The sequence below is a fragment of the Bactrocera oleae genome, chromosome 6, assembly GCF_042242935.1.
Source record: "Bactrocera oleae isolate idBacOlea1 chromosome 6, idBacOlea1, whole genome shotgun sequence".
NCBI classification, from domain to species: Eukaryota; Metazoa; Arthropoda; class Insecta; order Diptera; family Tephritidae; genus Bactrocera; species Bactrocera oleae.
In genome coordinates, this window is record NC_091540.1 from 20,511,251 (window position 1) to 20,528,082 (window position 16,832).

A 16,832-nucleotide genomic window follows, 5' to 3' on the forward strand; every position below is an offset into this window, starting at 1 on the left:
ACCGGTCGTGGAAGGTTTTGTCGGTAGACGCATCGTACGAACCCGACACTACCCGTCAGGATGTCTTCTTGAAGATTTTTTTCCCACATACTCTTAAAAAAAAAAAAAATGCAGCAGACACAATTCCAGTTAGAATGCTGCCGTGTAAAGAAAAGACCAAGTTGTAAATTCGGATAATGCGTAGTAATGCGATAAGTTGTTTGGATTACAAATAAAGATAATATACTTATTATCCCATTAAATTGGGACTTTATAAATAATCAGTATGACAAATTGAGTCGATTTAGCCATGACCATCTGTCTGCCTGTATATACGCGAACTAAGCCCATAGTTTTGGAGATAACGATCTGAAATTTTACACACGTCTTTTTTTCTATACTATAGCTATAGCTTGCATGCAACCTGAACGGTCGAAATTAAGCCCTTGTATGGAAAACTATTTTATTTAACAAATTGTTCAGATCGGATTACTATAGAATATAGCTGTCATACCAACTTACCGATCCAAATTAAATTTTTGTGTGGAAACTCTTTCATTTGTGAAGGATATTATAACTTCGGTTGCACCGTTTTTTTTCTTGTTTTACCACTACATACCGCATATTTCGATTTTTCAACACAGCTATCCGACCGTGTGGAATTTCCTTACACAAATATCCGCTTCCCGTTAAGTAAAAGAAAACCTATTGCATTTATTTTGTGTGTTGTTTGTATGTTGTTTGTTTTGCTCTAAACGTAATCAGTTTTATTATAAGAAAAACTATTATACACCAAATTATGATATACTGAAATAATGCTAAGTACAATACATAAAATAAATATTTTTAAAAATTACTTTACTTATTTTGCATCCCAGCATACATTTGTTATTATTTTATTCATATTTTATTAATTTGTTCGAATTTGACTCGATTTGCATACATGTAGTTCTCTGCTCTCAAATAAATTTTTCTCAGATTTATTTTCAGCTGTTTTTTATACATTTGTATATATGTATGTATGTCTACTCTATATATTTTTCATTATATAATTATTTTTATATGAATGTATGTATTGTTTTAGTTATGAATAGGATTAATAACGTCGAAATGAGAATGTGAGAGTCATTTTGTGTTGGCGCCGCAGTCCGCCCATTATAACTATGTTTGTTTCTTAATCATTCTTATTGATATAGTATGTATTATATATCTTAGTTCATTGGACAGCTTGGACGATTTCCAAGTGGCGTAGTTTCGGGGCACTGAATGCTGGGCTTAACTGCTGCTGCGAACGTCTACATTAATTTTGGCGCTGAGTTTCTTTTAATTAGATAGATATCACGAGCTTTCCTGTGAGAATTGGGTCTCCAGGGTGGGTCTTCGGTTTGGATTTTTGGCTTGGTTTCGTATCGGTGGTCCGGGACTGCCGCCATAACCCGCTGCAAACAATTGTGGGCATGAGTCTTTTATCAGTTCTTGTGTTTCGCGTAGTTGTCGCTGAACTTGTGGAGCTAGGCGTTGAACGCTGATAGCCGGTGGGAACTTGTATTCCGTCGGCGGCTAAAAATATATTTACGTATATTATATTTTAATTTGTTCTATGTATGCACATTAGTACAGCTGTTCAATATTATATCATATTAATATAAGTTTGGATTTCTACAAAAATAAATTTAAGTTAAGGCGTGTGCAGTATACAAATATTTCAGAAAAAAATAAATAACTTTTATCTAATTCAGAACCAAACCGATTTAGGCCAAGGTGGTAGCGACAGAAAAAAAATTTATTTGCAAGATGGTATCGCACAACAAACACATTGTTTGCCATTTAAACCGCAAAAAAAAAATGAAATCAGTCGGTCTGCTGCCTTTTTTATGGACTCGCCTTAATTAAAAGCCATTATGTCAAAATGAAAAATTCAAACTTTATTTTCATTGCATTAACTCAAAAAATGCTAATTATGTTCATGGAAGTTTAAAATTTGAGCAACGGAAGTTACTTGAAGGTTTTCACTTAAATAATGCCCTTATAGCAGCAGAGTGTATTCCTTCCACAAATTATGATTTTTGGTCTTATTCGATAGACTTTGTCACTAGATTTCAGACTTTAAATTATTGACTACTTCAGGTCGTCGGTCGTCAACTGGCAGCCCTTAGAATTTGCAACACCAAAGTTAGAGCTAGGGGCAAATGCAAAATTTTGGTAGAAACTCAAAACAACTGCTAAATGAGGGGGAATATATATAGTAGGACCTTTGAACTGGGTTTCTTCCTTATTGGTTCTCAATAAACGGCTTTCATCAAAGCTATTGACTCTGATAGGGAACATGAGTTCTATGTGCATTGTTAAGAAGCAGCTGCGCAAGTTTTCAAACTGGACCTAGGTAAAAAGTGGCTTATGCTAAATAACAAGAAAATTCGTGTTACAGTCGTATCTCAAAAGCATGCCTCCAACTACAAACGACCGGTCTGTACGAGTACATTGATGTCTTCATCGCTTACGAGGGTAAATAAAAAAGAAAGCGGTCGTAAATTTTCAAAAGGTACAATTACTGATCTGTTTTAAATGCTGGTACCTTGAGGATTTACTCTCTAATGGAAAGACTTTAGTTGTAAAACGTAGCAATTTCTACACTGAATCAAAAGAAGGTGAATTTTAAGTGACGAAAGTGAGTCGTATTGTGCATATTCTTCAGTATCAACGTATGTTTTTAATAACACGACTATTTTACGATCCTATTTCTAGTGCTTTGTTTGATGCAAGTAATGATATGCATTGAAGCTATGCTTTGGAATTCTGAAAATAGTATATACCTATTTATCGCACCTGAGGGAGTAACAATAAAAACAAATTACAACCACTGGTTGGTTTCCTCCATGATTTCTATCATTTGTAGTTATCGATTCTGTCATTGGAAAACTGCCTTGTTATATTTTTTATGGGAAAGTTTAACACAACATATGTTTTCAACGTATTAACCTTAGAGCACAAGTTTAACATGTTTTTTTATTATATCCTCGATAGGGTGAGACTAAAGCTATATCGGACAATTATTTGAAAATTTCTGTTTATATATTATATATCTGGTATACTGAGCATAATTCGCCTACTACTTTAGACATGAAAGTAAAAAATTCCAAACTTAAATATGTACATATATGAGAGCATGACTCCACATCACTTTATTGGGGGGTTCTAGTTTACAACTTGACAAATTTATATGCTGGGGCCATCATAGAGGAAATAGAACTCTTTTATAGCTAACAACAGCTCTTATGCTTTTAATAATAGAGACAGGTTAAGTTAGGTTAGGAGGTCGATCCTAACAGGGATCTCTCTTGGACTGTTGTGGTACCGAAAACTCCTATACAATTAATCATAAGATCCTCACAAATCGACAAAGAACATTAGGGACAACAACTATAGGAAATGATTTTTTTAATAATAACGTTAAATTTATGTTAATTACCTGCATCGTGTGCATTTGCATTTGGTCACCGTAATACGGCTGACTTTGGCCTTGTAGAGTCTGTTGGTCGTTTTGCGTTGCCGTCATTGTCATTGTGGCCATCGCCATCGCCGCAGTAGTTGCCTGGTGCTGTTGTTGATATTGCTGCTGCCCCGTTTGTTGGCCAAAATATGCCAATTGTATGGGCATTGTAGGTTGTGGCGTGCAACTATTACTGGTGCCACCGTTTGCATAAGTGTTGGCCGCTGACACCGCTGCAACTGCCGTTGATTGTGCTGAACCAATTATGTATGCGTTGGATAGCGTATTTGATACAGTGTGCATTTGTTGTGCAAGCGGACTGGAATTCATAAGCAATCGCCCATCCATTAGGCGTTTGGGGCTAACATTCGTCTTGATGCCACTCATTAGTTGCGGAGAACCAGTTGCAAGTAAATGTTGAGTGAACTGCGCCTGCTGTGTTGGGTTAGGTGCCTGCAATAGTGTAAGAGCGTTGGACGTATTAGCGGAAGATGCGGAAGTTTCAGGCATCATATTTAGGGGCATTTGTGGCAATACGGTCATTTGCTGCAACATCTTGGTGTTCATGTTCGAAATAACTAGCTGTTGTGATCCTTGGGCATGTTTACCCGCACCGCCAGCCGCCACCGCTGCCGTCGACAACTGAGTCGCCGCCGCTGATGCCCCATGCGCAAGGAAGTCAGTTGCCAGGACTGGTTGCTGAATGGGCATTGATATTGGTACCGGTACAGCGACTGTAGGCTGGAGAATGGCTCTGGGCATTGTCAGCTGTTTAATGGGTGCTTGGCGAATTGGCGTCGTTTGCAGCGAGCGGCTAGCGGAGGAGCAAATGGAGGCAGTCAAACTGGCTGATTCCCAATGTTGCACCAAAGCGTTCAATCGTGCCTCCTCGAGTGCGATTTCTGTCTCGCTGGACGAATCGTAGTCGGGTCCCTAGCAATAAAGTATATTAAATTGATTAGAATTTTACTAGCAATAGAAACTAGAAAATATTTGCTTACCTCTTCAATTTTTTTATCGAGCATTCTAAAGAAGTTTTGTTGGCTCGAGGAAATTTCCCTGTTGAAAGTAAGAGTGAGAATTAATATTAAAGCATCTGCATAAAAAAGGTGCGTTGTTTTAAAATCTTACTGGCTTTGAAGTAAAGACAGATTTTTGGCTCGTAGTAGTGACACTGATACATCCTCATCACTATCTTGTGCATCTTTATTGCTTTGCTCGTCGTTTTCATCATTCTTTTCACGTTCTCGATTTTGACACTTCTCAGTATCTTCAATATGACCTTCATCCTCGTCTGTTTCCGCATCTGAGTCCGCTGAGAGAAAAAGTATGTCAAGATTTGTTAATTTTTAAAAATTATAAAATTATAGTTTGAAAGTTATATCTATAATCTCTACATTACTTTTCAAACAAAACTATGAATAATTTAATGAAAGGGCTTAACATATTTCAGTTATCGTCAAGAAATATGTATAGTCAATTCAATTTATTTTTGTCCCACGATTATCTAAAAAAGATAAAGTTATAAAAAGCTAAGCAATGTACCCATTTTTGTAAATTATTACCATTTTTCTTTTTAATGAATATATGGTTTGTGAGATACATATATAATATATCGTCACCTAAAATGGAAAATAACGTATCATCAAAATATTAGAAATTGAGTTTGAGTGATTACGATTCCCCACATCATTTAATATTACATATACATATGCATATACAAAGTTTTAAGTTCATGCTATCAGATATAGCCAAAGTATAACCAAAATTAAAAAGAACGTATCTTGAATTGTATGCGTTTCGCTAGTTCGTTTTTCCTTCTCCTTTAAACTTCTAAAAAGTGATGTTACGTTATTTTGCATTTTAGGTGACGATATGTAATTCCACACAAAAGTAAGTTTAGGGACATTATGTAAGAGTACTTGATATCTTATGTACTTCAATAGATGAAACTTCTTTTTCAAGTAGAAATGGCACGAATACAGTAAAACCTGTGGAACACAAAACTTCTCTACAAATAGTTTTTCTATTGGAGGTTTCCATTAGCAGAAAGTACAGAATTAATAGTTGAAGACAATTAAAATAATTTACTAATTAGCATAATAATAAAAATGATTTAAACCATTATAAAGAATAAATACTTGTATAATAATATAATATATCCATGTCTAAAATAAAATATGTGCATCGTTATCTTAACTCTCTTTTACAAAATCGGGTTCATTAAAGATTTCATTAAATTGGTTTCTAATACATCTTTAGAATAGAACAAGTAAGGATGGCTAAGTAACCGAGCATTTCATACTCTCTCAATTCGCAAGGATCAAAGGCGAGAAAACACTTTTAAGTGTTGCAAAACTTTATGTTGGGCCAAAATACAATGAATCATCGATGGATTACAATTAAATTTTGTATCTTATTAATTTATAGTACAGGTCATAGACAAATTTAGTTTCATTACTAACGGGTCTTTTTTTTTAGACGTGTGGTTTTCAGTGAGACAATGAGTTTACTCTAGTAGTGTCGTCGTGAAGTGCGAATACGCTATTGCTGCGGTGGAGCAGAGATCTTGGTTTGCGGCCTTGAAAAATTCAACTCGTGCAATAATTAAAACCGAACGACCCTTAAAAGTGTCGCACGTTCAGTGAATGGGCTCAAAACGAAGTGGCCACCGATCCCCTTACTTTTGGGTTGAATGCGTACGTTAATCAATCTTTTTTGTGCTTGAATTGGAGGATGTTGACGTGGACCTTTGGTTACAATAGGTCGGCGCTACATTACCTACAGCCAACGAATCAATCAATTTAGGAAGGAAACTTTTGGTGAGTGCATTATCTCGCGTCGTGGCTCTGTGGCGTGGCCTCTGAGGTCGTGCGATTTAACACCGCTGGACTATTTTTTGTGGAATTATGTGAAGTCGCTTGTCTAAGATAAGCCCGAGACGATTGACGCTTTGGAAGAGAATACTCGGCGCGTTATTGCTGACATACGGCCCCATTTGCTGCAAAAGGTGATCAAAAATTGGTAATAAGTAATAATTAAACCCTGAACAGGGTATATTAAGTTTGCCACGAAGTTTGTTACACCCAGAAGGAAACGTCGGAGACCCTATAAAATCTACACATAAATGATCAGCATGATGACCTGAGTTGATTTGGCCATGTCCGTCTGTCTGTCCGTCCGTCTGTATATACGAACTAGTCCCTTAGTTTTTATGCTATCGATCCGAAATTTTCCACCTGTCTTTTCCTCACTAAGAAGCTCCTCATTTGTCGGAAATGCCGATATCGGACCACTATAGCATATAGCTGTCATACAAACTGAACGATCGGAATCAAGTGCTTGTATGGAAACTCTTTCATTTGACGAGGTATCTTCACAAAATTAGATCGGAATCAAGTTATTGTAAGAAACCTTTATATCTGTGAAGGGTATTATAGCTTCGGTGCAACCGAAGTTAACGTGTTTTTTGCTTTCAAAACGTAATGGCAAACTTTATTGTATTAATTATATGCGTTTTATTTCTTCTTGATAATCTCATGTCTAAAAAAACAGCCTATATATTTTGCTTCGTGTTCGGGATGTTTATATTAAGATTTATTTAATTAACTCAAATGAGGGTTTAGGAATATAAAATCAAATTGTAAGATTGCGGTGCCTTTCCTAACTTGGGACTGGCTGCTCATTCAAAAAATCAAGATTCATTCGTTAGGTTACGCCGAGAGGGTTTTTCGAAATTCAAATGTTTAAATTGGGTAATTTGTTATTGTAAAATAAAATTTATTAACAAATATAAAAATAGAATATCCGTCGTTACTTCGTTAGTTATGTACAGAAATAGTGTTCAAAATTTCAAAAGGATCGGTGTAATAGTTTATGAAGGGCACCGACTTTGAAAACGTGAGTTGTGGGGAAAACTTAAAAAGGTTTTGAATACTATAAAATTTGATCTGAAACGTTCGTTGGACAGGTATAAAAATACTTATAACTTCGTCCATTATGTTCCATTGGATTTGATTTTGACACAATATTCTTTAAATATTATGCATTCAATAAAAAATAAAAAATAAAAATACAACACAAAGAAATTTTAAAACCTTGCCTACCCCACTTAAAGCAAATATTTACTTACATAATTTTATTAATTTTTTATGTTATGACAAATTGCACTGGCATATTGATGTGTATTTGTAGACAGATCGCAGAGATGTGTAGACAAATTAAATAATTTGATTTAGAATAGTTAGTTCAGAAGTTATACATATGCATTGTGTATGTCTACATATTTATGCTTATGTACATGTCTGACCTTAAGCTATTGAAGAAAGTTTACTGTTTTATAACGACTGAAAGAACACAAGCAACTTGTTTAAAAATGCTCTTAGCGATGGTCGGTAATTATGCTGATTGACATTGCACTGCACATACTACTGTATATAAGTAATTATATGGTCCTCTCTGAATTATTGCAAATAGAAAGTACTTTAAGTTTTAAAAACTAGTGGAAAACAGGTGATGAATTTTCAAAGTTCCTTCGAACTTTACAGAGAAGATTTAGAGGTCAATTGTAATTTAATATCCCGTATATTTGTTTGATGGAGTTTAGCAGTGATATTTAATTTATTTCGGACATTTTTGGAAGATCGTTGTCACTTTTTATTGATGCAGATCAATAGGTAGGTTTGTGAGATATATATACATATATACTTATAGTACTTTATATAATTTTGAGTAATACCGTTTACTAGGTGTATCAGTAATTCTTTGACAGCCAATCGCAATACAGCTTTAGAATTTAATTATGTTTGAAGAACATAACATAATGTAATTTACTAAGTATATGGTATATATGTACATAGTGATATGAGTTGTTTCAGCCATAACTATTAATGTATGCATACGTAATTGATTACGAATGTTGGAGAGAAATCTGCTTTTTATTATTTCATACCACGATGAACATATGTACATATGTCTCACATACCGAATGTATTGATTTGCATCGCTTCGGTTGCCTTTACACCAAAAGTCCATCTAATATCGGTTCACAATGTCTCTTAACCAAATATACCGCATGTATTAATTTCTGACCCTTTGGTTTAATATGTATGTATATATCCACATTCTCTATTCAATGATTTTCTTTCTTTTGGTTTACTTATATATTCGGGATTAAATAAATATCCGGAATGTCCGGAAATATGTGATTTCACCTAAATATGGTCGGTCCATGGTCAAATTTTGACACCCGCACTTAAAAAGCCATCGTAGGTGAAAAATTCTACAAGTATGTCTCTGACGCATTTAATTATTGAATTATCGCACTTTTAGTAGTTGTGAGTGGGCATCATCCGATTTCACCTAGTTTCATGCAAATTTGGATGATATGGCTTGAATGATTCGGAATATACATATATACATTAAACCGATTAATTGTCATTGCGATTCGTTGTCCCAAATTACAGTGGTCCGATTACGCTTATCTACGAACTTTTCATTCCCTTTTTGCCAAGGAACACGTGTACCAAGTTTCATCAAGATATCTCAATGTTTACTCAAGTTACAGGCTGCACGGCAGACGGACTTACCGACAGACATTCAACCGGAATTCAACTCGTCTCGTCATCCTGATAATATATATATACATATATAACCCTATATCAAACTCGATTATTTTTAGGTGATACAAACAACCCTTAGATGAACAAAACTAATATACTCTATATCAACATGTTGCAAGACAAAGAAAACGACATGATAAATTTTCGTTTTTCTTCAGTAAGGAAGATGTACTCTGTTTTTGTCACGACGCGTAAGGTTTATTTAAAGAAATTGGTATTCCTTGTCATACAACTGAATGGTTCCTTTTATCGATAGCTCAACAAAAACTCTAAAAGCTGTTTTACTATACAATGGGAACAAATGTTCATCTATTCCATTGGTACATTCCGTATATCTTAAAGAAAATTACGACATTATTATAATGCTATTAAACATATGGAATACAAATGGGAAGTAATTGCAGGCATCAAAATAGTGTTATTTTTTGACTGGAATGCAAGGGGGGTATACTAAATACTCCCCTTGTCTTTGCCTGTGGGGTGGAATGGGGAGGAATGATGCCAAAACATTGGTTAGTACGTTCCGATTATGAAGTGGGAAAATGTAATATTAAATGGGAAGCAATTGTCGATCCAAAGATTATATTAATGCCGTCATTGCATTATAAATTGGGTCATATTAAGTCTTATTAAACAATTTGTAAAGGCTGATTAAGAATGAATCTGAAACTTTCAAATATTTGAAGAACTTTTTTCCAAAGCTTTCAGAGGCGAAAAAAGCTTGGATTTTTGTAGGAATGTATCAAAAAAAAAAATAATAATTATAGATTATAATACTTTCCCGAAGTTACTTAAAAATGTGGAGAAAAAAGTTTGGAGCAGTTTTAGGGCAGTAGTGCATGGCTTCCTTGGAAATCTTAGGGCTGGTCACTGACATGATTACGAATTTCCTTATCACTATGAATATATCTAAAGTGCACATGTTACATTATCACTTAGATAAATTCAAAGATAATATGAGAGTTTATTCGGAAGGTCAAGAAGAACGCTTCGATGAAGATATAATGGAATTTGAGAGACGTTACCAATGCTGGTATATTGAAAGCATGATGTATGTATATAAATGTAAAATATTTGTGTATTTTTATTGAGTTAAGTTTTTCCATTTTCTATACATAAAATCAAAAAAAGCTAATTTTTTATTCTTATTCTTACTTTGAGGTAAAAAAGCAACAAAAATATGGTATGCGTGCGCAAATGTGCTGTAGACCGGTGTAATATATTCCACAACGGGTTATGGGGGAACAGTTTTGCAGACCACTATATATGGTAGTTTCTTTTTCAAGTACCTCTGGGTACAATTGAAAAATGCAAATAAATGTTGTAATGTACAATATAATATTTAAGAACATTATAATCCATACTGAATATAAAAACGAACAATTGATTGATTTAATGAACCCATTTGAAATGTCGGTCTTGTCTTAGCAGTTGAAATTTGTGGGAAGGAACCTGAACAGCATCTGTAGAAAAATCTCTCGGATTTCAAAGGACATAACCCGTCAAATATTGATGTATTCATTACATTAATTTATGTATATGCGTGCTCATGTGCTATATCTAATGTGGTATGTATCTCTGACACTTACCGTGACCTCCTTTCTTTCCATTGGCTTTGCTCTTTGATTTTCTTGGATATAAATGGATTTTGCTTTGTCCACAGCCCATAATCCGTGTAGCAGCGTTGCTGCTATTACCGGTGTTGCTATTTTTGCTGCTTCTGTTTTCTAATCTGCTTCTAACAGAATTTGCAGCCGCTAGTTTGTTTTGGCTTATTGTTTTGTGTCCACTTTTGCTATGATTTCTGAAAGGTTCAAATAAATACATAATAATATTATATTATAAATTAATAATAATATCTCTTATTATTCAATAATATAATACTTATACCTCTTCAAAATGCAAAATTTGAAAATGTTGCAAAGTAAAGTGCGCAATTATCAATTTTCTATACGCTTGAAATTGTTGAGAAAATATTTTCATATTTATACCACTATGACAATTTTTAGTGCAGGTTGTCTCCGAGTTGCTACACTCTGGGAAACGCTAAATGACCTACGGTCTTCAAATTCTGGACTTCCGCCCCCTAAGTATGATGTAGTAAAATCCTGGATTATTTCGATGTTATACATACTGAACAGGTATTCGACGCGTTAAACCGCAGCAAGGCGGATGGTGCCATCTTCCGAGAAGAGTGGAACCGAGTAGCGACTGCTATTTGTGCAGTCTTCTTGAAGGTTCTCAAAAGAAACCCTGTGCCACTTCCAAGATGTCTGCCGGATAGCTCTACGGGTCTTACAACTTTATTAGGTACTTCGATGAATGATCAGAAGATCTCTATAAGAGGGCAGAACGGGTGAGAAGTGGGAAAGCAGTCAAATTGGAGGCGGTGTACAAGACGGACCATGCGCTACGCTCTACGGTGTGCGTTTGAGTTCCAGCAGAATCCTCCTCAGGAGGAATTTAGGGAATATTGAGGTTTTATAACTCTTATTACCCACGCATGAGGGTAATACGACTAACGAAAACGTAGGAATCTTATCTGTTAGCGTTATGTGAAAAATTCAAATAAGTCAGTATTTGGGTTATTTATTTTTATTTTGTAGATTGAAGTCAAGAGATTGGCCGATACCATTGGCAATTACTTTCAAAGTGCTCAAAAATATCGTTGTACCTTTTATCTTTTAATACCACCTCTGCCTTGCTTAATCAAAGATTTAAGTGCTTTGATTTGGTCGTAAAACTCTTCAGTATCAGACTTAGACATTACGTTAGCAATGACAATCAAAATAAGGATATCGGATTATATTTAAAAATATATCTTTAACCTATTGTCAACCTAATTTAAAATTCCAGCAATAGTTTATTTTATTGTAAACAGTATTCATTATTCGAAGAAATGACAGTGTTTTGTTATCTTATTAACTTATATTCTGGGATAATTCGTGGAATGATTTTTCACATTTTCAGTATTCAATTGCATTACATAATATAAATATAATAGATATAAGGGGGCTAGGAATACTACTGACCCGATTTGATCCAATTTTGGACCAAGACATACTATTACCAGGAAAAGATTTTAAATATTTTTGGCAATACCACATGCCGTATACTAATACAATAGTATGTTGAGTTTCATTAAGGTACCTCACTTACCATCACCAATATATATAATATAACATATATGGAGTAAAGTCAGCCGGATGTTCGAAAATCATGATATTAGTTGTATTTGGGGTCAGGGCAAGTTTTCACCAGATTTTATCCATTTTAAGCATGGCATCGTTTTCACTAAAATAACTCTCATATTGGCCGCTATGGTATAAAGTAAACCGGAAGTTTAAAAATCTTTGTATTAGGTATATGGCGTCAAAGAGAAGTCTTCAACCGATTCAACCCATTTCTGACATATAGGCATACTGTCATCAGGAAAGGATTTGCTCCGAATTTCAATGACATGTCTCAAATATTGATAGATTTTTTCGACAAAATGCTCGCTTTAGGAACTGAGGTTCACATATTCGGTATCTGGGACTTGATGAGTTGTCCGATTTTGACAATTTTTGGTCATAAGGTAGGCTACTTTAGGCACACTATTCGTGCAAAGTTGAATCGTGATACATTCATTGGTGCTTGATTTGCATACTGGAAAGTGAATGAATCAGATGGAATTTAAAATTGTGTTACATGGGAAGTAGATATGATTGCAGTCCGATTTCGCCCATCTTCGCACTGGAACATAGGAATGTTAAGATAATAATACAATACATAATTTGATCGATATTGGCCGAGTAGGTCCTGAGATATAAGTTTTCATCTAAATTGTAGGTGTATTTTGAACTCGGCTCTGATAAAGCCCTCTCTTACCATCTCGGGTGTAAAATTTAATGTCTCTGGCGTGTTTATTTATTGATTTGTCACGCGTTTAGTAATAAGGGGTTATCATCTGATTTCATCCATTTTTATAGTGTCTGCAGTGGTGTTTAAGGAATTAATCCTGAGCGAATTTAGTTATTATAACTGGAATGATTTGGTAGATATGTAAATTAAACCTATTAAATGGCGGGGCCACACCCATTTTTTCAAAACTTTTGTCCCACAACTGCCCCTTGCTACTGCGATCCCCTGTGCCAAATTACAGCTCCATATCTTAATTTGATGCTTAGTTACGGAACATTACTGGTTTCATTTTAGTGCGTTTAATGGACGTGGCAGTGGCCCGACTACGCCCTTTTTATAAAAATGATGCACTGGGCGAAGGAAAACATCAAGTGTGATTGGAGCAATCTTATATTTACAGAGGTGTCAACTTTTGTATTGTTCCTCTCCTTGAGACGTGTTTGGTTAAGAAAACGACAAACATTTATTTAAAGGAGTGTTAAGCACCCCTCAAAAGGTGCAATGCCCTCAATGGGTGCTTCTCTGCTAATGGATTTGGGGTTTTGAGGTGCTTTACAGAAAACCTGAGCGCCGTTAGAATGATAAAAATGTGTAAAAAGGGTTTACTGAAGTCTGCTGAAATGCTTCATTAATATAAAAATAATCATGATTGGATACTGTAAGAAGAAAACTACAACAAAACAATGTAGTCATATTTTCTATAATTACAACATTTTTCCCAATAAAAGTTACCTACACTTTGGAAATCGGAAACGTTTGTTTTAAACGCACTGTATTTAATGTTTTTTTTACACATGTGGATAAATAATTATTTTCGTGTATTCAATAACTTCTAAACAATTTTTCTTATAATCCTTTTTAACAGAACTCAAATCAAAGTAATTGTTCTCGCATATTTTATTTGTTTTTACTAAGATTTACTTGTATGTATGTACATATGTACGTACGAATTATATGTATGTATGGCATCTGTATGAATATTTATACATACGTACATACTTAGTATTAGTATATATAGAAAGAAACTAGGTATGTAAGAGGATTCTACTCTCAATTTATAGCTTTCTTTGAGCAAAAACACTCTTGCCGTTAATAAACAATCTATTTTTCTCTTTCTCTTTTCAATCAAGAAGGTTTACCATATACACAAATATTCATATGGAAGTACATAGCCAAATTTACAACCGCACATTTTAAAGTATCTTCTATATACATACTAATGTACATACATACATATAGACGGTATAGTTGTTGAAAAATATATTTTCGTTTAGAGGAACATTGTAGAGGCCATGGCGGTGTTTTTTATCCATTCTGGTCGTCACACTATCAGACTAATCTGCTATATGTCTACATACACGTATTTAGTTTACGAAAACATTTTGCCTCTGACAGCCACGACCGTTGCGATTTTTTCACCATGTTCATGCTTAAGATACAATAGATATATTTTAAAGCAGCAAGAGGTGAATATATGTATGTGTTATATACATGTATGTACATATATATATGGTACATGTAAAATATCAAAACAATAATGAACTGTGATAGGAGGTGAAATACATACATACATATATACATAAATATGGACAAGTGTGTATAGATATGTCTTTGGGTATTTACGCACAATTTGCATACATTTGTGGATATATAGTGTAACGTGCTTGCGAACATGACACATACTTGAATGACAGCTGATACCGCCCCTCTCGGCGGCGCCTCTTTTCTTCTTTGCAGTTGAGTGACGGTGGTTGTTCTTCTTTTTTTAATTTGCCGCTGAGGTGAAAGTTTACACGGGTGCAGCCGAAATGCAATTATTACTTTTATTTGTTTTTTATGCTGATATTCACTAATTTTTAATCGTTTCATACACTACGTTGTTGACTGTAGTCATCACTTTTATATACATACATATGTATACATCTACATACATATATAAGAACGTTGTTTTTATTCTGTTTGCTTGTTGTTGGTATATTTGTTGAGTTTTTCCATATCACGCACAGAATTACTTTAGCGTTGGCGTATGGAAAATTCAACACCTGTGCTGTGTGTTAAATTTTTTCTTATTTTCTACATTTATTGTGCAGAATTTGCCATTTTTTATACTTTATATAAATGCGTCAAAGTGTCTGATAAAGGGTAGCGCGATTCCCATGGGAAACAACCACAGTTGGTGTATATGGTACGAACCCTGTTATGCTTAAAGGAATGTCGTCGTCGTCGGCAGCTAATAAACTTAACAACAACAACTTCCAAAATACGTTTTCTAAATGCTGTGTAATGGAATGAAGTATTGATGAAAGCAACACGATTGACGATGACATTAAATTTATTGGGGACAAAAGCAGGGCGCGACTCCTTTTTGAATGCAGACGATATAGCTGTTGGTGAGCTGGCCAGTCGACACCAATCGTTCATATAAAGATGGCGGCCAGTTAGTGAGTAGTTGGTAGGCAAAAACCATCTAGGTAGCTATCTAGATGTAAAGTATTCTTCAAAATTCGTTGCGGGATTTTTCACGCCTTTGTAAAATTTCCACTTCCAGAGATATTCAACTTTTGCATTCCTCTATCCACCATTACTTCCTGTAGCTCCCGTTTTTGCTTATTGGACTAGCGTATACGCTTTTCCTGCTTCCTTTCCGTTCCAATACTGCTACTCAAAATACCCTTAATGCTTATTCTTCCACTTGCTTTTATTCCTAACATACATACATATATACACACATATGTACATGTTAACACATATACACACACACTTTCATATAAAATATAAACGAGTGCTGGAAATTTGTATCATGGAAATTTTTCTCTTTTTGTAATACTTTTAAAACGAATTCTCAATTACTGTTATTCACTGGTTGTGCTCGACTTTGTAATTATCCTTCTTATTAATTTTTTCTGCATTTTATTTATCATTTTCACTGGGTTTTCATTGAATTTTTATCATTGAAATTTTCACACGCGCCTTTAAGAAGAAGTATGCACTGCGCCGTTTTTCTCCGTATTTTTCTACGCGCATCTAACCGAAACTGAACAATTCGTGCTTGCATGGAACGGTTCGTTTCTTCATAGGAAAATCCGGAAGCTTCACAACAAAAATAAGCTTTACACGTCATAGAAACTCACCACCCTTTATAATGAGAGCGCAAGTGTTCGGCTTTTAGCCAGCTATGAGTCGTCAGCAGCTGACGAGAGTCTACTAAAGCATAAGCGAAACAAATGGGGATGTCGACAAGTGTCTCTTTAGAGCGAACGCCACTGGTTTCGGTATTTTGATTTCGTTGCTCCGGAAACAGCCTTAAAAGCTTTTTTTGCCGTTTTCAAATTTCTATTCATTCAACAATCTTTATTTCGCTCTCTAAAACGTTCTCATACTCTTACGGTGTCGGCAACTGGCTCCTGTCAGCAGTTGGGCGCTTGTACTGTCGCCAACACCAATTCATTGTTATCTTTTTTTCGTACTACCAATGTTGCTTTCATCGTCGTTGGCATCGGTGTCAGCGTCAACGCCAGCGTCGGCATTGTCATAGTATTTTCTGTTCGGGTGTGCAGTCGCATAAAATTGATTTTTCTATTTTTACAAAACTTTTCCGCGTACAACGGTATTACTGTTTCGTTGACTAACTTATCAAGTGCTGACACTTCAAATTCCGTTGGTCCGAATACCCGTCCCAAATATACCCATCGCTATGAGAAAATTTTATAGCACTTGAATCAACTAGTATTCATGTGTGTACAGAACGTAATGAAAATAGTTCATACGTTGTAGGACATTTCTAAATTTATAAATGAACAGCTTCAGTCTCTTTTTGGACTCATGTTCATTCGATGTCT

At 35.0% G+C, this 16,832-nt stretch overlaps 1 protein-coding gene across 1 annotated transcript; it reads right to left on the bottom strand.

The window, feature by feature from the left end:
• Positions 1-709: 709 nt before the first annotated feature.
• tow (target of wingless) lies at positions 710-16,035 on the bottom strand. The gene is made up of 6 exons (XM_014232194.3): positions 14,677-16,035; positions 10,680-10,894; positions 4,601-4,784; positions 4,471-4,528; positions 3,449-4,402; positions 710-1,539 (listed from the first exon to the last, which is right to left on the bottom strand). Exons 2-6 carry the CDS (start codon positions 10,756-10,758, stop codon positions 1,318-1,320), a joined length of 1,497 nt encoding a protein of 498 aa, XP_014087669.3. The 5' UTR covers positions 10,759-10,894; positions 14,677-16,035; the 3' UTR covers positions 710-1,317.
• Between the last annotated feature and the right edge of the window lie 797 nt (positions 16,036-16,832).